Here is a 23670-nt window from a genome sequence, read left to right on the forward strand (position 1 = left end):
TTATGTAGTAAATTTGGAAATTACAAACATAGTGTACTACTCCACTTTTTCATGCTGTTCTTCACTCCACAAAATACAGTTTTTACTTCATCTGGTCATAATATCTGCACTGAAGAAAAGTGGAAGGAATGAGTCCTCGCGTACATCTTTCAGAGAAATATAGATATCTAGTGGTAATGTAATTTGATGATTGATGCATCACCTGGAGAAGTTATTATTTGTTTGTTTGTTTTTCAATTTGAACAGCCACTCATTTTAAACCAGTAACTCTGGATGGTGAACGATGGTTAAAATAGATAAGCACAGTTAAAAAATATAAATAGCCGCCAATGATTATTATAATCTACTGGTATCAACATAACCAGACAATAGAACCCTTCACATACACAAGACCCCAAGCCCAGGCACATAGCCAGATCTTCATGACCGTCCAAAAGACTAGCAGGATCAAGGCAGAGAAGGCACACTTCCTGCTCCCTGCTAGCCAACATTTCTTGGCTGATGGGACCTGAAGTATGTCCATTGTGCTAGATTGGATTGGAAAGGGAAAAGTGCAGAAAAAAGAAAAGAAAGAGTGTAGAGAAGAGCAACAAAGATGATTAGGGGACTGGAGGATAAAACATATGAATAATGGTTGCAGGAACTGGGTATGTCTAGTCTAATGAAAAGAAAGACTAAGGAAGACATGATAGCAGTGTTCCAATATCTTAGGGGCTGCCACAAAGAAGAGGGAGTCAAGCTATTCTCCAAAGCACCTGAAGGTAGGACAAGAAGCAATGGGTGGAAACCAATCAAGGAAAGAAGCAACTTAGAATTAAGGAGAAATTTCCTGACAGTTAGAGCAATTAATCAGTGGAACAACTTGCCCCCAGAAGTTGTGAATTATCCAACACTGGAAGTTTTTCAAAAGATGTTGGATAACCATTTGTCTGAAGTGGTGTAGAGTTTCCTATCTAGACAGGGGGTTGGACTAGAAGACCTCCAAGGTCCCTTCCAATTCTGTTGTTCTATTCTATTCTGTATTTAAGTTCTCGCTTCAAGTAACCCAGACCCAATTAATCAGTGGAACGACTTGTCTCTAGGAGTGGTGACTACTTTAACATTGGAGGTTTTAAAGATGATGGTTGGAAAACCATTTGCCTGAAATGGTATAGGATCTCTTACTCAAGCAGTTGGACAAGAAAACCTTATCCTGTTAAGTAATGAAGTGCTTTAAAGATGACAATCTGCACTTTGAATTGTATCTGGAAAGATTCTAGCAATCATAGAAAGGGACCAATGCTTTTCAAGAAATATGGAGCAATATGGCTTTCCCTACTTTTTAATATTCTCTATAAAAGTAATCTAGATGAAGACTAATATATTTCTTTATGTACTATTGCTATTGTGATTAAAAGTATCTGACCTTTAAAGAAAGCTTTGCTGGTGGAAATAAATTTGCATTTCAAAGAACACTATCTAAATGTTGCAGACTGTATGAATGCCAGAAAAACTGACTGTAGAAGTATACAGAGGAAGCTATTAATTCATGCTAATGATGTATGCAGGTGGCCAAGTCTTTGTATATTCTGGGTCGGCTCACAGGGAGTTCATTATAGGATTTGAATCCAAGTAAAAGCTGTGGAGCAGTACAATCTTTTGTGTGCTTAGCTATTGGCTTTAATGGCCTACAGTGTTACTTGGTGAAATTCTTTATCTACCTATCAATCATTCTGCTCCATTTATAGATTATCATTACCTGATTACCCTGGAGGGAAATTTCTATAAACTACATTATATAGCTATAATGCACGCTGACAGTTTGGCTCTCGGTCTTCTTGCCTCCCAAACATGGATTGTAGCCAAAGGGATGATCGATGAAGCTAAATAAAATAAAGAATTTCAAAAGTCTGAAATGCATACAAAAAGGCAGCGATCTTTTTAAAAGAAAAAAAGTAATACCAATGTAATTGGCAGTTTTTCTTTGGTGATTTCTTAATCTATGTTAGCTTATGAGTTCTGTGGCTATTTTCCTCAGCCAAAAATGTTCTAAATAAGTAAGGAATGAGAAATACATAAGAGAGCCATCTATGTTGAAACAAGAACAAGAGAAGAGAAAAGCAATGAATGTAAAACAAAAGGAGATTGAGGGATGCTTAGTACACTGTTTCCCAATCTTGGCTATTTCCAGATATGAGGACTTCAAATCCCAGAATTCCACAGTGAATATGACCTTGGATGAAAATTTTAGGAGTTGAAGTCCTTACATCCAGAAGTTACCAATGTTGGGAAGCATTGAGAAGTTCCTTCACTGAGCATTGGGTTAGATTAGATGAATGAAAAACTAAATAGCAATTAATTCCACTATTTTAACAAAATTTAAAATAACTGTTATTAGATAATGCCATGCACTTTTTGAGATATACTATAGTATCCAATAAAATATAACTACAATTTCAATTCTGTTTTGAACAGCAGAATATGAGCCAAATTAAGATTTTGCAGTGAACTGGACAAGTAAACAAGTTGTAAATAACTCTAATATTTTCCAGATGGCACCTTCATACTTGGGGACTGAATTTGGAGTAATTAAAGGCATGTGTGGATTTTCTAGAAAGACTTAACTTTACCAGGTTGAGTTGGAGTGCTCTTATCTACTCTAAACTGTCTGGTTTAATATCATTTAAAATTCTTACATTTGTGAGAATTTCTTGTTTCATAAAAAATGAAAAAACACATTTATAAGAGAATCTGGTGACAGAGCCTAGAACAGAAATGTTCAAAATTAAAATACTCATGAAACACATTTGCTATCATGGTTTGTCATTATCATGTTAATGCTTGGTAAGTTAATGCTTCTAATTGTAATGTAAAGGTGCACAGTCCACTATACTTATTAAGGAAGGGAGGGAGGTAAGAAAGGAGGGAGGGAAGGGGGGGAGGGAAGGAGGGAGGGAGAGGGAAGGGAGAGGATCGATGGAAGGGAGGACAAGGGGAAGGGAGTGGAGTAATGGTCACACATGAAGGTGGTCATGCAAGAATCCACAAATACATTAGTGTTCATAGATACCATGCTACTTAATTTATGGTGCTTTAAACTTCAGTGAATGTAGTAGTGTTCAATAATTTTGGTGTGCTCCAGATGCTATTCTATTTAAGGATTACAAGGTTGGGGTCCAACACATCTGGAGGAAACCAGGTTGGAAAGATTGGCAAAGAGGGAGACAGAGAATGCATGATTGCCTGCCCTTTATACAAAACCTTAACTTTCCAAGTGAGAAAAGTTGATGGAAGAGAGCTTAGAGGAATTCTGTACTCTTTCATAAGTCTAGTGGGAACCTTTCCCAGATGTTGCATTACTGAACCATAAAATTAGGACTGTCTAGTAGCAGCATGTTCACCCACTGATTGAAGAATTGGAAAATAAGGGGAGAGATCCCTATATTGCCCTTTAGCTGCTTTCCACATAATAACAAGGCATATGCTGCCTTGTTTTAAAACTCAGAATTTTTTGCAATGCTAGAGCTTCTAAAAACATGGAAATCTGAATTCTCAGGGGAATTCAAGGAGCGCAAATGTGATTGCTTGGTTATGTTTATTTACCATAATCTGGGCATGAACCCAAGTGCGAACCACAAGTAGTTAGGTTTTGTTTCTCTTTCTTTCCAAAATGCCATTGCTGCTTATCACATAAAACACACAACGCTTTAAGTAGTGCTTTGCTACATATTTGTATAGCTATGCTCTCATAGACCCTGTAGAGCTATAATGTTGTAAAATATTTGCCATGCCACTGGTAGCAATAACTGAGCAATGATTTTGCTGGCTGAGAGAGCTACACTTGCAGGCTCAGCCTCCTAGGATGTATGCCAACCCTGTCTGGGTATATTGTTGAAGTGACACATTTAGTCTCCTTTGAGGAATGCCAATGTTTCTAACGCATCCCTGGCACAGCATTTTTTAATGACAAACTTATGGAGTGGAACTGGTACCAACTCCAGAGGGATATGCAAGCTGTTTCTCCTGCCTTTTCCAATAATGCCACTACTTGCAAGTTAGAACCATATATTCTCCTGTTTTGTTTTAAAACCTTAAACTTCAGCTTCACAAAGTGTATTTTTTAAATTGAAATATGGAGATGATCAGTAATCATATTTTGGAGTTCTAATGCATTAGTTTAAGACAAGTTAATTCACTAAAAGTTCATTCCTCATAATAAACATCAAGTACTAATTTTGATTCCAGAAATTTGTAATTGTTGGATTCCATCCTTTTACTTTGAGAATCCTAAGCCATTGGCTTTTTTCAATTCCCCTTTCCCTGTCTACATATTTGCACAGCTAAATGTGCCATACAACTGTCATGAATGTTTGATTTTGTTAGACTAGAAAGTATACAGAATCTGTTGCAGGAAGAGTATATTATTTTGGATTTTTACATCTGTAAAAACAATTTGACTATTTGTACAGATGAATCTGAAGGTTAGGAATCATCTTTGTTCAGCTTATATGGTGGTGAAATTGTCAAGCATTGTAAAAATCCTTCAACTGTAAATTTGATTTCTATTTTTCAAAAAGGTCATCACATGTAAAGATTCTAACAACAAATGAATACAAGTAACATTGCTATTATATTAGAATTCAGGAAACAATCTTGATTTTCAGTGGCTTACATGATTAAGGAAAATAACTGCAAATGATGATATTGTGGATATTTGAGCCTCAGCTGACAGATACTTGTTGATGTTTAGAAGAATACTCTATTTGTCCTTGGTTAAAGGTGTGAAACTTGTGGCATTATGTTGTCATCACATGACATATTGCAACTTTTCCCCCCTTTGCTAAATTGGGTGTGGGTGTGACCAGCACATGACACATCCAGCCTGTGGGCCATGAGTTTGACACCCCTATCCTAGATAGTTGTCAAAAATTTCATATAGAATGGGTTCTGTAAATGTGCTGACTTCATATAGAATGGGTTCTGCAAGCATGCCTGACTTGGCTCTTCAAGAGGCAACATTGGCTGTGCCAGGCATTCCCCCAAATGCCTAGAAAGCCTCCAGAGCAATGCATAAAACAGTTGCCTATTGGACCTGTCAAACACCTGAGAAATTCCAGCAGCATAGTACAAAGCAGCTACCTGCTCATAAAAGACCAAATGCTCAGGAAGACCCATCTGCCCCAACTCAATTACCCTAGTCCAGCCACTTTCACTGTCCTGAAGTGCCCTATGCCAGCCTGGACATTACAAGGCAGTTGCTGGTGATGCTAGGCCTTATTCTGAGGCCACTACACCATTCTCCAAATAACACAAAGCCTTGTCTAACGCATATGTGGCCTTCTTTCAAAGACTTCCTGGGTGTTTAGAAAAAAAATATATTTGCATCCAAGACCAAAAACAATATGGGGAATACATAGCTAGCCTTAACTTCTCAAATTTCAGTTTCAGACATTAATCTTAGATAATGTGCTTCCTATAATATATTCATGTGGGGTAAAGTGTTGTTTCACTCTTTTCACAGGCATTAAAAGTATTTAAATAATGCATATGGTAGTAAGGTACACAGGGAGATTCTGGTTATAAATCAATTGTTTGACATTGCTCAGCTTCTTCTTGAATATTTACAAGAATTATTCTTTTGGTGATTCTGCTGCAACCTTCATTAGCTATTCTTTAAGTGTCACTAGAAGGTCAAATGCCAGCCTTGACAATTTCATCTGAAAAACTTAGAAAACTTGTAAATAAGATGAAGAATGTTAGTGTTATTGCTCCCAGGAATTTGACAGCACATTCATCAAATATATCTTTCTTCAACTGTTTTCCACTTGGCCTCCAAATGACCAAGAGTTTAATATTTTCAGAGACAACAACTCACATAGTACCTATCAGTTAAGATGGAGCCCTGCTGGTACTGAAGTTGTAGACAATGATAACACTGCTCCTGAAATCTTAGTAAAGTACCAAAGGCTAAACTCTTTCCACTCAAATGGTCGGCCCCAGGCCAGGGTCCTCTAATTAATTAGAATGGCAACTCCTATAATTCTCCCATAATTCTGGAAGGCATGCTAGCTAGAGAATTCTGAGAATTATATGTCTAGTTTTTTGGTCTACTTGAATTATAATCGATAGAAAAGGTGAAGAGAATTCTCTATTTGCAGGCCACAATATTGTATATCATTATTATAGTGTTGTGTAATCTAGTGCTGTGTACTGTAGTGTAGCAATTCTTAAATATTCAGTAACAGATTATTTTATGTCACCTTCTATTCTTTTTAACGAGAAGTACTGGGAAGCAAATTTGTGATCATCTATATGTATTTTATATATTGGGTTACACATTGGAGCTGTGGTGACACAGTGCTTAGAATGCAGTATTGCAGGCTAATTCCGCCGACTGCCAGAGGTTCGATCCTCACCACCTCAAGGTTGACTCAGCCTTCCATCCTTCCAAGGTGAGTAAAATGAGGATCGAGATTGTTGGGGGTAATATCCTGACTCTGTAAACTGCTTAGAAAGGGCTGTAAGGCATTATGAAGTGGCATATAAGTCTAAGTCCTATTGCTATTTTCCCTTCTCCCAAATCTATAATATAGTAATCTTGAGGCAATGATTATTTTAAATACTAGCTCATCTACTACTTCAGAGAAATATATCTGAAAATGAGAGTTAGGAGTGTGCTGAGTTAATTTCATTACCGTTTTGTTACCAAGGAAGTTTTTAATGGATAGCTATAACTAGGGAAAAAATGATTATGCTTGACAAAATTGAGAGAAGCAAAAGGGAAGCCAAAACAGAAAAACTAGATGAAACCTTTGAGAGATGAGAATTTGTTTATGTATCTTTCAGCCAGGAGTTGAACCTATCTTACCATTTTTAATTTGAAAATTCATTCTGAATTATTCCTAATCCATCCAATTAGAATAGCATCATAATCTCACAGATAGTTTGCATTTCGAGCATCTGATTGGCTACTTTTAGAAACTGGAACATCTTGTTTCTTTTATTTAACTTTTCAATAAATATTCCAATTTGGATAGAGCCTTTCTGTAATCATTTGGCATTCATGAGCAATAAAAGGAAAGATAAAATCCTCAAGTTTATCAGCAACCATAGAAATATGGTTATTCTTATCAGTAAACTTGCAGCACCTATAATCTAAGGCATGGAATGAGCAAAACAATCTCCATTCACAGTATTTTTCAAGACAGAAGGGCAACTGTAGAATCAAAGCATTTTTGTAATCTCTTTTGTAAGCCATCTTAATCACATGAAACATCTCCAAAGCTGACTTTAAGAGAGCATTTCTTATTTTTTGTTCCTTTGTCTTTGAAAAAACAAACCCCCACAAAGCTTGTACTCAAAGCTGATCAGTGGCGAGTAAAACATCAGTGTGGAAGAGGAAATGCTGTTAGCACAATGTTTCACATATGTTAATGCTTACAGTACCATCAGTGTCAGCTTTATTTTCAATTTGATATATACCAAAGCTGGCATACAGTTTTAACTGGTGAGGTAATGTCATTTTCAATTTAGAAAGCCTTTAACTGTCCACTTTAACTAGTGATATCATCTTCATAGTGCTCTCTGAGGTCTCCTGTAAACATAACTAATGGACCCCAGACAGTTCAGAACTTAATTGTTAAGGGTGGCAGTGATCATCATATCTTTTTTTCCCCATTGTTCACTTCAAAATTGTCAGATACTGTTTAAATTATTGGGCTTTTTTAAAGTTCTCTATCCATTAATGTAATTGGGAGCTTTTTTACATATGTAACAATAGAAGAAATGGCCAGAACAAATTAATATAACATTAATTTCAGGTATAATAAGATAAAATAGGGTTGTCCAAATAAAAATTCATTTCATGAGTTTAAAAGGCAACTACTAGGATTTGTGTGTTTTTTAATCCAGTTGTTCCTTGAGTAATTTAAAAACAAAACAAAACTCATTAAGAAACAACAAGATAAAACAGTACCTGAAATGCAATTTCCTAACAATGATTTTTCTTTCTTTAAAAGCAGATACATAGTTTTCATTTTTAATTAAATCAACATAAACATTTTGGCTTGATGTAATCAGCTTTAAAGACTACAGGTGTGTGGGTTTAATTGTATGCAAGTTTATGGACATACACACGTTCAGTTCACATTCAGTCTATGAAAATGAATAATGTGATTAAGGACAAAGACTATAAACAAGAACTGGAATTCATGCTTAGCAGAAGAAAGGTGATTTGATTCTTCTCCATCGTTCTCAGATCTAATTAGCTTTCATTGTTTTTCATTTCATTTTGGTAATTGCAGGTTTCAGCAATGATTTTTTTGGGGGGGTGAGTCCTCCCTTAGATTATGTTAGAAGTTGGGCAAGGATTATGCAATGGAAAATGAGCCTTATCATAGTATTATTCAAAGAATTATAATTCAGAATTCTAACCATGGTACACATTCATTTAGAAGCCTTTAACCATTGTCTCTTCTTGATATAAATCTGCTTTGATCTAGAAAGCAGTTTTATATAATTATGTTTGCATGAAAATGTAAATAAAATTTGCCCAAATGAGTTATGGCCTGGTTAATTATGCTGATGAAATATTTCATAGCAACAGTAATGACCCACTAGAGCAAAACACACATAATAAACCCCATTTAATCAATACAAAGCTTAAGTCCAGTGGGATTAAAAAAAAATACTACCATTACTGTGGGCATGGCTTGGTGGGCATGGAAGGGGAAGGATACTGTAAAATCTCCACTCCCTCCCCACTCCTGTGGGAAGGATATTGCAAAATCCCATTTCCTCCCTACCCCACTAACCTGCTTTCCAGCTCCCTTCTCCTGTGAAGGGCAACAAAAGAAGATCCAGCTGATCAGCTGGGACTCAGGAGGCAGAGAATAGATGGGGGCAGGGCCAGTCAGAGATGGTATTTGCCAGTTCTCCAAACTACTCAAAATTTCCGCTACTAGTTCTCCAGAACTGGTCAGAACCTGTTGAATATCACCTCTGCTTAAGTCATACTAAAGTCAGAAAAACAGACCTGTTAAATATCACTATAAAAAGCCAGAATCCATAGGATTCTATTACAGTAGTGACCTAAAGATTCCCAATTAGAAGCAACACTAGAAAGGGAAAAAGAATAGAACCAAAACATGAAAAATTATTACTGCCTCACTGATATTGCCAGCACATACAAAGAGTGAAAGCTTCAGTGGCAATAACACACCCACCATTATTTATGTTTTGATTACTTAATAGTGGATGCCAGTATTCTTGAATTTTATTTATTTAGCATATGGCAAATACATGGACTTATAGTTGTTCAAAGGTAATGTCCAGTCCATCCAGCCATTCAAGGACAGGGTAGTCTATTTTGAAAAAAAGGAGACATTGGGCTGGTGTAAGCTTTTGATGGATATTCAGACACAATGTGAAGGATATTTTGACAAGGAGCATCACAGTCACACTGAGCGATAGAGATAAGACTCCACTTAAACAATGAGTCCTGGTAGACACCATGTTGGGTACAGATCCTGTTCAGAGTTGACCAATGCTGGCAAGGAAGGTCAAAACTTGATTGCAGGAAATATGACTTCAGCAATAGAGTGGTCAATGTCTGGAATACTCTACCCGACTCTGTAGTTTCTTCCCCAAACCCCAAAAACTTTAACCTTAGATTGTCTACTATTGACCTCACCCCTTTCCTAAGAGGTCTGTAGGGGGGCGTGCATAAGCGCACCAACGTGCCTACCATCCCTGTCCTATTGTTTCTCTTATTCTTCTTTTATTTTTCTTATATGTACCCATTTCATGTATTCACAACTATGTATACACTTATACTTATTATCTTGTAAACAATTGGCAAATCAAATAAATAAATAAATAAATAAATAAATAAATAAATAAATAAATAAATAAATAAATAAATAAATAAATAAATAAATAAATATGCAATAGGCAATAAAAAAAAACCTGACACCTTTTGTGTAGGGTCATGTACGTAACTACCTGTATCTGGGCATCCATCAGCCCATTTGGCTTTCCACTGTGTGTTGCTGTCAAAGTTGTTAGACAGCTGTTGAGTGAGTGCCAGAGAAGGTTTCCTGGATTTAAGCCTGCCAATTGATAGATGGGGAAGGTCAGCGTGTGCACAGGAAGAAGTGAGTTTCTCCTAATTTTGTTGTACTCCTCCACTAAGGCTTCCTGGCTTCTTAGGGCGAGTGGTGCTCAAAACGGGGAGCCAGCAAGTAGGAGTAGATCCAACTGCTTATGATCCTCATTATATTATTTAATTTAGCATTGATCTTGTTAGTGTGGCAGCTATTAAGCCAAACAGGGGTGCAGTATTCAGCTGTGGAGTAGACCAACCCTGGTGCTGATATTCTGAGAGTAGAGGCTGATGCTGCCCATCTTGATTCCCTTAGTTTCTGGAGTAAGTTATTCCTGGTATTGATTTTAGATATGTTCTCTAAGTGTTTCGTATAGAAGGGAGTCTGATCCAAAGTTACTCCTAGGTATTTGGGGTGAGGGTCAAAAGGTTGTTATTCAGGTGGGCCTTAGGGATGACATTGGCGAGTTTGTTGTTGAGATGGAAACAGGTAGTCATTTTGCTGACACCGTGTATGAGTCTCCAGTCAGCAAATAATTTTCCCAGGGACTTCAGGTCCTCACAGATGAGGCAGCCCAATACTTCCAATTTTTTATCTTGTGCTGCTAGGGCCAGATCATCTGCATACCCAAATTTACACCCCTTATAGCTGGTATATCTGAGATATAAAGATATGTGAGTGCCAGTACAGAACCTTGTGGAAGGCTATTATGGAGTCTTCCTAACTTGATAACATTGTTCCCCATAATAATCTGAAAGAATCTATCGCTGAGCATGTTGTTTGTTAGGCAACAGAGGATTTTACAGAGATGATGTGACTCTATTTGTAAAGCAGATCCTTCTTCCACACGGTATCATATGCTGCTGTAAGGTTGATGAACACAGCTGTGATTTTTAAGCCTCAATGGAAACCAGCCTCAATATGTCTTGTTAGGCTCAGCACCTGATCAACCCGGCTGCAAATATGATGAAGGCTGGCTTGTTCCACTGGCAGAAATGTATCTATTGTGGGTTGGGTCCAATTCTGTTTATGATACATTTCTCCAAAAATTTGTACCAAGTACTCAGAAGGCCAATGGGGTGGTAGATTTCTTCTCTGTCTTGTGGTTTGCCAGGTTTCAGAAGCAATATTACTTTGGCTTTTTTTGAATTCCAGTGGGAGGTGTCTGCTAGAAACTATGTTTGAAAAGAATTGGCTGAGCCAATTCCTTGTTAGTTAGATAATTCTTGAATTATCTAGATAGGACAGCTTGAATGTAGAAAATGTAAACATTCAACCATCGCTAACGGAAGGAGGTTAATTCACTTCTTAAAAGGAAGCAACTGTAAAAGCCCATTAAGGATTTGAAGAATGACTTGATGTAAATTCTGTAACATCTGTTCTACCTGGTGAGAGATTTTCCCATCTCATATGGTTGCCATAACAACAAAGAAATACTTCCTAGCCAAATAGATCCCCTTTCTAGAGGGTGCCTGACAACTAAGTGGAATTAAGATGGAGATTTTGAAGCGTTTAGAAAGGAGTGCAGAGGAGAACAGAAGAGATTGGAAGGAACTGAATCAAGAAGGAGTAATATGTCACAGAAGAGAATAAAATGCACAGGAAGATAGAGAGACAAAGAAGACAAGGAAATATAATTCATATATTCCCATATTTACCTAATAGAAACATTTGGTGCTAATAGTTAGCTTAGGCTTCTGATGTTCTGTTTTAATGGAATTTAGATTTTGAAGTTGCATAATAGAAAGAACATCGACTATTTTGAACTGTGGTATTTGGAGAAGATTCCAAAAATACCATACATAGCCGAAAAGAATTTTTAAAACTGAATGTTTCTCAACCTCAGCGACTTTAAGATTTGTGGACTTCAACTCACAGAATTTCCCAGCCAGCATGCAAGCAGGAGAATTTTGGGGGTTGATATCTTAAAATATCTGAAATTGAGAAACACTAAAACAGATCATGCAGCAAATCAAACCCATTCCCATTCAATACACTAATAACCAGAGTCAAATTATTCTATTTTAGATGTCTTCTAAACAACCTTGAGAAGTCTATGATACTGGATAAACCAGAGAGAAAGAAAAGGAGAGGACAATTTGCATTAAAGTGGATGGACTCAATTACAGTGGCAAATGTTGCACGATTGGAAGATCTCAAGGACCAAATTAGGGATAGATTATCCTAGAGAAAAACTGTGTAGCTACTAAAAGTCAGTGCGGACATGACAGCATATAATCAATCAAACACTCAGTGGGTAATTCTGGGAAGGAATCTCCAAATTAAATTTTAATAAAATCTGAATTTCAATAACTGGGGAGTTGCCCAGAGTTTGATATAAGATGGGAGGCTATAAAAATGCTTTAAATAAATAAAGGTTTTTAAAATTCAATTTTTTCTATAATCATTGAACATAAAAGATAGAATAACAAGATTGGAAGGGAACTTGTAGGTTTTCTAATCTAACCACTTCTTGAGCAGAAGACCTATACCATTTCAAGCAAATAGTTGTCCAATCTCTTTTTTAAAACCATGGAAAACCTACAAGTTCTGGAGGCAAGCTGTTTCACTAATTAATTGTTCTTACTGTCAGGAAATTTCTCCTTAATTCTAGTCCTTTCTCCTAATTCTAGTCCAAAGCATCTGCCATCCAATGCTTTGGAGAATAGGTCAACTTCCTTTTCTCTGTGACTACCTCTCAAATATTGGAAAACTGCTATCATTTCATTTCTAGTCCTTGTCTTTGTTAGACTAGACATACATAGTTCCTGCAAATGTTCATTGTGTGGTTTAGTCTTCAAACTCCTTATCATTTTTGTTATTCTTTCCTGTGCTCTTTTTTAGCATCTCAAGATCTTTTTTATATCACAGTGATCAAAACTGGATGCAGTATTCCAATTTTGCAGTGTAGAATAGAGTAGAGTAGAGTAGAATAGAATAGAATAGAATAGAATAGAATAGAATAGAATAGAATAGAATAGAATAGAATAGAATAGAATAGAATAGAATAGAATAGAATAGAATAGAATAGAATTCTTTATTGGCCAAGTGTGGTTGGACACACAAGGAATTTGTTTTGGTGCAAATGCTCTCATTATACATAAAAGAAAAGATACATTCATCAAGAATCATAAGGTACAACACTTAATGATAGTCATAAGGTACAATAAGCAATTGAATCGTACTAGGAAACAACAATAAGTGATCAAATCAAATCAAATTATACTAGTAAACAGTCAATTTTAAAAAATCATAAGGACACAAGCAACAAAGTTACATTAATGCAGTCATAAGTGGGAGGAGATGGGTGAAAGGAAGGATGAGAAGATGAATAGTAATAGTAATGCAGACATAGTAGATCATTTAACTTTAAGGGGAATATTTGTTTAGCAGAGTGATGGTGTTTGGGGAAAAACTGTTCTTGTGTCTGGTTGTCCTGGTGTGCAGTGATCTATAACATCGTTTTGAGGGTAGGAGTTGAAACAGTTTGTGTCCAGGATGTGAGGGGTCCATACATATTTTCACAGCCCTCTTTTTGACTCAAGCAGTATACAGGTCCTCGATGGAAAAGAGGTTGGTAGCATTTGTATAAAGCGTTACTATCACTTCAAATAATAGATATTATCCCTCTGTTGATGGCCTTTGTGGCAACTGCACCACTTACTTAAATGTTTGTCCATTAGGACTCCTAGATGTGGTTTGGTTTTTCTATATATGTGGATGGGTTTTTCTTGCCTAAGTATAAGGTCTTATTTTCTCAGCACTGAACTGCATTTGTCTGACAGGGCCAGTGTTTCTCCCAACTTCAAAATTCCAGATCAAAATCTCTTTTTCATCCAAAAAGCATTCCAACTAACCCATGAGCTCCAAAACTACTTTCTTTTACTTTTTATATCAGTAATTGCTGGGAGGAGCAATTGAGTAATGATCGAATATGAGGGGAAAGTACTTCTTGTCTACTTTTTCCATCATCCATCTGTATCAGATGCAAAGCCTAGGGCATCTTATCATTTTTGTTGTTTTTCTCTGTGCTTTTTTAGCAGCATCTTTTTTATATCATGGTGACCAGAACCTGGTGGTTCTGAGGATTATTGCAATATCAGGAAAAGGGATTAATTCACATTCCACAGTACAGTAGCGGTCTTTAAGATGTAGCTCGTTGGATCACTGTTTCTCAACCTTGGCAATCTTAACTTGCTAGCTAAGGAATTCTGGAGTTCAAGTCTACATAACTTAAAATTTCTAAGGTTGAAAAACACTAGGTTAACTTCTCTGGAGTCTGGTTTAAGTCCTGATATCTTCATGGACATCTCTGTGGGTTTGTTGTCATCAATGCAGAACTAGGTTATTTTTGTTTTGTCTCTGTGGTTCAGGACATTTATGTTCTATTTTCTAAGGTTTTCAATCTATAGTCTCTATCTCTGGGGCTTTCTGGCAATATTCCATACAAAGATTTATGAGGACTGACTGATTTAGCCTTTGAAGACTGCCAAGATAAATGCCACTACTTGTTGCTATTGTTCAGGGTTTTGTGTCCAATTAATGTTTCAGAAATTTGGTAACCATTTTTTTCATGTTTGTGTTTATGTGAGTTTTAATTAATAATTGGGGTTTTTAATCTTTAGTAACATAAATTCTCACTTATAATCTTCCATTATGAAATTCTTAGATAATTGTGAAAATTATCTTTTAATCTCAACTTCGGGAACTAACTTAAACCTGAATGGACAATTTCAATCTAATTGGTCTACAAGTTGACTTGGCAAGAAGCAAGTCCATATTTTTATGCTGTTTTATATGCCTCTGTTATTGTACAATCTTTTGAGACTGAAAAAATGGATTAATATACTCATGCAGCTGAAGCAGAGTTTCATTTTCATTATTGCATATTTCCTTTTTTATTATTTTATACATGTGTCTTGCTTGTGTGTAGAAGACAGAATCAAATCTTTCTACAGAGCTTCTAAATCCTTATGCAAAATCCATTTTTATATTACGATAGTCATTTTAAGTAATATGGTTTTTAAAAATACACAAATGTGTAACAATTAAGAAAGTAGCAAAGCAATAAAGGTAGCATAATATCTGAAACTTCATTTATTATTCTGTGGACTATACACTAGCAGGATTCCATGTCAGAATACAAGTATTGTACAGAAATTAAAGCCAAAATGATGTTTTAGAATTCAGACAAGAACACCACCATTTGAAAAGAATTTAGTGTATTATGTATTGATAACAATGCCATGATAGACAAAGGAATGCAATTTAATAATACAGAATTGTGCTCACGAGTTTTCCTTTTTCTTGTTAATTGGTTACTTTAGCTGATATTGTCTGTAACTATAATGGTGCTATTCTTCCTAATAGTTCCATCTCGCCAGATGATGTCTACCAACATGATGTAGTCCATTTTAATTTTTTTTTTTCATTTTGCACATATCTTTTAGGATTATACAGCTTCCAAACAGGCTAGCATTATTCTTCATTATCTGTGCTGTATGGCTGTGGTTCTTAAATTAATTAGTTTTCTTTTTTTCTTCCCTGGAAGTTAAAGTTTTTTTCCCCTTCAATTTATCTACCAGGTACGATTATGTTGAAGTGATTGATGGAGACAGTGCAAATGGGCGAGTGTGGGGAAAGTTTTGTGGCAAAATTGCTCCCCCACCTGTGATATCTACAGGACCATACCTGTTAATCAAGTTTGTCTCTGATTATGAAACTCATGGAGCAGGCTTCTCCATTCGCTATGAAATTTTTAAAAGAGGTGAGCAAGCTGCTTAATCTTGTCGTGCTAATTGTTTTTAATATAAAATATTGACAGTGGGATTGTTCAATTTGAAGGTCACTGTTACTTGGAGAGAGGGGAATTAAAAGAATATTTAATATCAATTTAGTTTCTAGAACATTGCTTTCATAAGACTGTGGAAGTCAGTGTATCAAGTCACTAACTTTTGGTCTGTTCTAATAGAAATATAATTCTTTTTTGCACTCTGTTCTCATAACAGTAAATCCTATTACTCTGGAAAGCTACAATTGTGATGAATATAACCTATTATTTGCTTGTAATATGTTCACAAATTTTTATTACTAATTTGAGCCTTCATGAGTGAACATCGATTTAGCAACTTTTGAATTTTAAATAAATAAATCAACAAATTTGTATTTTATACATATCTCTAATTTAAATTAATAAGCTTTTTCATTTAAAATGGTTACTGCATGTCAAAACAATAGTAAAGAAATGCAAACTTCTGAACCTTGTAACAAAAGAAAGAGAAAGCATATTCCTAATTTTATTACTGATTTTGCTAATGTGATTTTCCAACTTTTTTCTACAATTAACTGTTTAATTAAATATTTGTTGAATGGAAAAGGTCAGAATTAAATAATTAGCTTCATTTGAAAGTCCTGCTTAATTTATACATCCTTTTTTTGCCTTTAATATGTTGATTTTGTCTTTTTATAATATTACAAATATTTTCCCAATATGGTAATCTTTGTTAATTCATTGTGTCCATTGTGGATTGAGAATGGATGGTGTGTAGAACATCAGAATATTTTTTAAACATTTGCTGCTAAAAAGTCCTAGAAGGAATGCAGTAATTTTTATTTAGGCCTCAAACGCCACCTGATTTATTTCAGTCAGGACAGATGAATGCAAGCATTTTTGCAAATAAAATGCCACATGAATCGGATGTATGAGGTTTTCTGCTCTGACAAAGACTGGCAAATGACTTCTGTCCCATGGTCAAATTCTTTTTGAAGTAATTTTGTGAGTAAAGATCACAGTCATTGGAATAGTTTTTTGGAATATGAAAAAGTATTTGGCATCCAGGAACATGATCTGAACAAAGCTAGGTGATGAATAAAATAAAACAACATTCCACCCTATTCCAAGATGTTAATTTTTATAGAAAGGTTTTGCCTCCAGGACAAAACATTTAGCTACCGAACAACTTCGGTTATTAGTACCGTGCCAATTAAACAATGATTTTTTTAAGGCCGTGGTGCATAAAGATCTAGTGAAAGGTCTCCAAAACCAGCAATTTGCAGAAAGTGAGTGTTTCAGTACAGATTTTTTTTTCCTTGATATCTCAGTGACACTCAACAGTTCCCTTTATTGATTTCCTTGTATGATGTCTTAAATCTCCTTCAGAAAGACATTAGGTACATTAAGGCAACATTATAAATGAGAACTTGCACACTCAAAAGTCAGAATATTTAAAATTATTGCCCCCAAAGTAATATTAATTCAGGTTTATGCCATAGTATGTCAAAGTGGAAATGCTATTTCTATGTTCAAAAATGAAGAAGTTCCCATGCGCATGTGTGGTCTGAGAATTACAGTTACTGTAAAGCCATTTTGGTTTAGTGCTTCAGTTTAGTATAGTAGTTAAGGCACCAGGCTAAATATCAGCAGTTCTAATCCCACTTTAGCTCCAAGCCTAGCTGGGTGACTGTGGGGCAGTCATGCTCTCTCAGCCCAACCAATCTCACAGTGTTATTTTTGTGAGGGAAATATCAGAAAGAAGGAGTAATTAATATGTTTGCCACCTTGAATTATTTATAAAAATAATATAGATAGTCCTTAGCTTACAAACAGTCACTTAATGACCAAAGTTACAGTGGATCCCCAAAAGCCCCATTTGTACACCTATGACAATTGCATCTACATGTGCATTCACAGACACAAACAAATACAAACACACACACGATTGTAATTTGGGCATCTGGCAACCTTTACACAGCCATTTGTGATACTGCGAACATGTGACTGCAATTTGGGGTGCTTTTTGATAGTTTCTCAAATTTACTTCCAGTTTCCAGGAAAAAATGCTCACTGGGGAAAATTGATTTGCTTAATGACCACATATGTCAAAAAAATTGGGTGTGATCACATGATGCATCAACTTACAAGCACAATGACTTAAGATCATAATCCAAGGGTCAGTTATAACTATGAGGACTACTTGTAAAAGTGGAATAAAAAAATATAAAAAATAAATAAATTGAATTCTGTATCTAATATTTTAATAATAATTAAATATTAGATTGCAGTAAAATTTAATATTAGATTCCAATAAAAATGTGTATAGTGTGAATATGCCTCTTTGTCCATTACAGGACAATGAGATAGATCATTGAGTATAGAATATTATCTTATACAATTTGAGTGGCAAAGCTACAAAATCCTATCATTACCTTCTTTCACCTCTACCTCATTTGCCTGATCATTTTGCCTATGAGTTAGGACATTATAGCACAAATTAGGCTATAGGATGTCATATGGTTTTAACAGTTTGTTAGAATTCATTGCTGTTTTTAAAAATATTATCTTTAATTTATAGTGCTTTTGTAGTTCTAAATGTCTCTCCATCTAAAAATTTTCTATTAAAATTATTTGCTAATTCTCAACTGCAGCAGAAATTTCACGTTACACAGATAAAGTAGTTGAGTAGAAGTTAGGCTAGATAAGAGATGAATCTCTGAATCTCCATAACTATCTATTTCTAACCTGATCCTTCAGCTGATTGTCCAACAGTGTATTTATTGCCACTGTAACCAAGTCCATCCAGCTTGCTGCTAGTTATCCTTTCTCTTTCATTTTTTCCATCATTAGATCCTTCTCCAGAAAGCTAAATATTCACATAATGTGCCCAGAATAGGATAGTTGACCCTAATAAAGGAGAATATTTGCAGCTCAGGATTGACATGAGGGGTCTTTGGTGCTCTCTGAGCTTGCTTATTTTCTTGTTTTCTTTATTTAATTTCATTATACGAGGTGCAATGACAATAAATTAAACTCAACTAGTTAGCATCATCAGGACTAACATTGATGATGTTTAGGTAATGAAACATCTGTAAAAAAAAACAAGCAAGCTCAGAGAGCATCAAAGACCCCTCATAATTTTACCCTCTCTGGCTATAAAAGGAATTGGGGAAAAAACAACTAAGGAAAGCAGAGGCAAACTATAAATATATTGTTGTCAAAATATCAATATGCATGTGTCCATGAAGATAGCTGTAATCAGATTTGATCCAGTTTTGTTTTCCTTTACTAAGTTTACAAAAGTAGAGCAAAATATATTGAAAACAAATATTTGAGACTAAGCAAAAATTGAAACAAATATGAACTAATTCTTTTCTCTTGTTTGCTAACTTTGGATTGACAGGATACCAAGTAGGCAGGAAATTGCATGTTCTGAATTATTTTACTCCATTGCATATTGTGACTTTATTTATAAACATATGCAACAGACTAGAGTTGTCACTAGCTTTATCAATGAATAGATAAATATGGCCATTTGCTTAGATTAGCCTTCATCAAAATTTATTTGTCAGAGGAAGGGAGGGAGGGACTGAGGAAGGAAGGAAGGAAGGAAGGAAGGAAGGAAGGAAGGAAGGGAGGAAATTTTCTTTGCATTACAGAGAAGGAGAGGGAGAAGGAGGGAGGGAGAGAGAGAGAGAGGAAGAGGGAGAGGGAGAGAGAGAGAGACTATAACTTTGTCAACAAGGAAATCCTATTTAGTACGATACATCTGTGCTGAAGCTCTAGGTCTTAATATCTCTTGTCATAGGGGAAAATTCTCTACCACAAAATGTAGAAGAATTGGAGACATTTTTAACTATAAAACAGTATTTCCAAACTTGGTGGAGTCCAGATATATTAGGCTGCAATATCCATCATCCTAGTCTGTATTGCTATGGGACAATAGATTTATCTTATTTTGAAACTACTTTGGTGTATGAATGGAAATCAGATAACATAAAAGAGATTTTCTGAAGGCTGCAGCTGAGAAAGAAAAGATTAATTTTCTATATATTTGTGGAATTCAATGTGATCCTACATTTGGAACAATTTGTTCCAAATATATAGTTGATCCCAGGCTTGCAAACCTTTAGAAAGGTGGTCAAGATCTGGCTTTTCTCCTATTTGTTTGAGTTAGGTTGAGTCGAGTCCCAATTGAATGAGTTGCAATATAGTGTATTTTGGTCCGGTTGCCATTTTATGTTTTAGTTGACTTTAATGTATTATAGTTTTTGGTCTTATTTTGTGCTTGTTGTGGAAAGTTTTTTCCCCCTCCTCTTGTATGCTGCAGGGTCGTGTTATTGAGAGTTAGTGAGTGAATGAGTGAGGTGGATGATTGAGTGAGTGAGTGAGTGAATGAATGAATGAATGAATGAATGAATGAATGAATGAATGAAATTTGCAACACAGCAGGGAGTAATCCTGATAGCAATGAAATTTGAAAATAGACTCTCATACATTCCTATATAGGGAAGTGTTTTTTTCAAATATCCTTGCTGCCTCTTATAGGAATGGCATCTTCCTGTATATATGTCTGCACCAATGTTGCAGTGTGTGAATCAATGCTTAGGACAGTTATTTTCCTCATCTGTTGTGATTGCATTAGAAAAAGTTACTTCTGCAAAGAAATTAGAAGTCACAAGGGCAGTGGACATTGCCCTTCCACATGGGCAGCTTGTAGCACTACAATAGAATTGCTTTGCACAATTACTGAAGTTAGTTAGAATTGATCAACATTGCTAGTAATCAAACAATTTATCATACCTTCACTAACAGCATCATTTCACTGGTGCACCTATGTCAACACTGCTCAGAATGAGTCAGTCACCCTTGATACAAGTAAGAATTACCTTTCACATCTAGTTTGTCAAGAAGGCATAGGTCACATCTGGAAGACTTAGTGAGCCACTACTCTAGGAATATGAAACCATTGTTCCATCGACCAAACACCACACTCCCTCTTTTTGCAAAACATTCTGTTTTACCAATAAAGGGCTGTCAACCTGGAGATTTAAAGATTTAAGCTTAAAGGGACTATAATTATTTCCCTTGGGCTGACAATATTTCTGCAGTTTACTCTTTCATTGTTCCCATATGACATTGTCATAATTTTTTTCTCTATTTCAGAACTGGCCCAAGTTTACTTTTTCAGCTGGGTCTGGTAGAAAAATGGGCTAAATGGGAATTGCATTTTAGTAACAATTATCAGTATTAGGAACAAGTTAGCTGTGTGACCAATATGGAGATTAACATGGGGCAACAGGCCATGCTGCATTTTTTAAAAGAGAAGTGGCGTAGTTTATTTTCTTGCTAACTGTAATACTCTAAAAAATGGGATATATATTGTTGTATCTTTTGTGGTGCAGGACCAGAATGTTCCAGAAACTTCACATCCATGACTGGAATGATCAAATCACCAGGATTCCCTGAAAAATATCCCAACAGCCTTGAATGTACTTACATTATCTTTGCACCAAAGATGTCAGAGATTATCCTGGAATTTGAAAGCTTTGAACTGGAACCGGATACAAACCCTCCAGGAGGCGCATTCTGCCGCTATGATCGCTTGGAAGTCTGGGAGGGTTTCCCGGAAGGTAAGACTCCCACCCCCCCAATAGCTGTCATGATGTTACTGATGCCATGGTTAACAAGGGCTGGTTTAATCATCATCATAAAATTAAAATTAGGAGATAAAGAATATTTTAATATTAACCTTTAAATGTGTCCAGATTTCAAGGCATTAGGCTTTATCAGGGACAAAGAAGTCAGGCAGAAATGTATTGAGTTTCCTATGCTGTCCATCAAATGAAATGCAGTTCTGCTTGTATTTTAATGTAGTTAAACTGATGATAAAAGTATTAAAATGTTCACAAAATAATGGTATAAAGATACAAGATTAATTCAATTATATATTATAGAGTGGTACAGAATTTGATCCTGCTAACATTGAGTTCTGCTGTAACAGTGATCTTACATCAAATTCTTGCTGATGTGGGCTAAAGAGATAAATTTTACATGTTGTTAGCATAATGGAGAGATGATATATTGTATTATTCTACTGCTGCTGGTTAAGTTTAGACAACTGTGAAGTGTTCTATAGGGAGTTAGTTTTACTCTCAGAAATTGAAATTGTTGCAAATTGTGGCAGATATTACAGTCTTTTGAAGCAATCATTAGCTGCCAATTGGCTGATGAGTCAAGATCGGGATTTTGTTTTTGGCATAAAGGGCCCTAGGAATTTGGGACAGGCTTTGCAGGCCCAGTCCATCCCTGAAACTGATGTGGAGATTTTTTTCCATGTGCCAAAAACCATCTAGTGCCAATGTGGGTGTGGTTGGTCCTGTAGTATCTCTGAACTTTCTGAAGTAGCTTTTCTTGAAGCTTGTGAGGCACTTAATACTAAATATTTTAAATTTCTTTAGTATTTCTTGCATGAAGCCTGGATAAATAGTTTTATTTCTGTTTTTGTTTACCTATTCCTCCCTACTGTTTTGTTGTATGATTTTCATATTATTTCTGTTATAGCTTCTATATTTGTAAGCTGTTTAGAGATGTTTTTATATAGGAACCAGTATAAAATATATTCAATAATAATTTATACAATTATTATAATCATAATGTCACAGTGGCTCAAGGCCACTGCATAAATCCTTGGAGGGGTTATACACTCTTGGTCATTCAAGTACACACATAGACACACACACATAATGAAAAATCCATTGCTCCTGCTGTCCCTGGCATGGGTTTCCAGAATATTCTATATGATTCCAGGTGCTTTATTTTCACTTTCCCCTCATACTTGCCACATCACAAATTATTAATTGCTACTTGTTGCCAACACACTGTTCACACAATCCATTGTTCTTTCTCATTTTCCTTACCACTGTGGATTGGGATTATTTGTTGGCTGTTACCACTAGTTGAATGAGTGTGAAATATGATTTAGAATGTAAGAGGTATGGATCCACTTTCCATCTAATGAGGCAAATGTGGGGACAATTGGGTCCTTGGTCATCATCTATTAAAAACAAGTGAGCGGAGAATGCAACTAAAATCCATGAAACATTATTAAATTCAGAAATGCATTATGAAATGCTTTCCTCATAGCTGTCTTAGAGGGATTTAAGAGAACTGGAGAAATTCAAGGCAGATCAGTAGATATTAGCATTGATGGCTACAATTTGTGGTTATCTCCTGAATCGTAGGTAACAACATATCTAAGCAGTCTTTCCAGGGAAATAAGACAAAAAGAGCTATCATCTCCTGATCAATGCTTCTGGGGTACTTGAATACATCAGACTGACAACCGTCTGGACAGGCCGAAAGACGGATTAGATGGGTTTTTGGACTTCTACATACAAGAAAATGCTTACCCAGAATAGTCTCATTGAGATATAGAATTTGTTAGCACACATACTAAGCGGATTAAAAGCAATAACCCTTCTAAATATTCTTCATAAGGTTTCTAGAATAATTAATGCCTTAGGATTTCTTCCAAAGATCAAAATATCTTTTTCCATCCAAATTTAGCTCAGATTAAGAGGCTAGTCTTTTCCTATTGCTCTATGGGGGAAAAAGTGGATAATTTTCACCTATTGCAAGAAGTATTCTATAAATAAATAATTATAAGTAAGCATAAATAGTTAGCATTGTGATAAGCTAGGATTTTTTCAAAGGGAATATAAGCTCAAACCAAATTAAGATCTGATAAAAGGATATACTTGTCAATGGTTTGCTTATGGACAATTATCAGAAAAATTTAAAGTAGATAAAATA

The 23670-nt window shown here is 35.6% G+C and overlaps 1 protein-coding gene across 6 annotated transcripts in view; it reads left to right on the forward strand.

The window, feature by feature from the left end:
- Positions 1–23670, forward strand: part of NRP1 (neuropilin 1) — a 165004-nt gene that overhangs the window by 51432 nt on the left and 89902 nt on the right. For all 6 annotated transcript variants that reach the window (XM_087947104.1, XM_087947105.1, XM_087947107.1 and 3 more), the window contains 2 exons: positions 15668–15849; positions 21261–21488. In XM_087947104.1, the coding sequence (XP_087803230.1) occupies positions 15668–15849; positions 21261–21488 (410 nt within the window). The remainder of the gene's footprint in view (positions 1–15667; positions 15850–21260; positions 21489–23670) is intronic.

This window comes from Notechis scutatus, chromosome Z, assembly GCF_049901735.1.
Source record: "Notechis scutatus isolate UNSWTSFEM ecotype Mainland chromosome Z, rNotScu1.2, whole genome shotgun sequence".
Lineage (NCBI taxonomy): Eukaryota > Metazoa > Chordata > Lepidosauria > Squamata > Elapidae > Notechis > Notechis scutatus.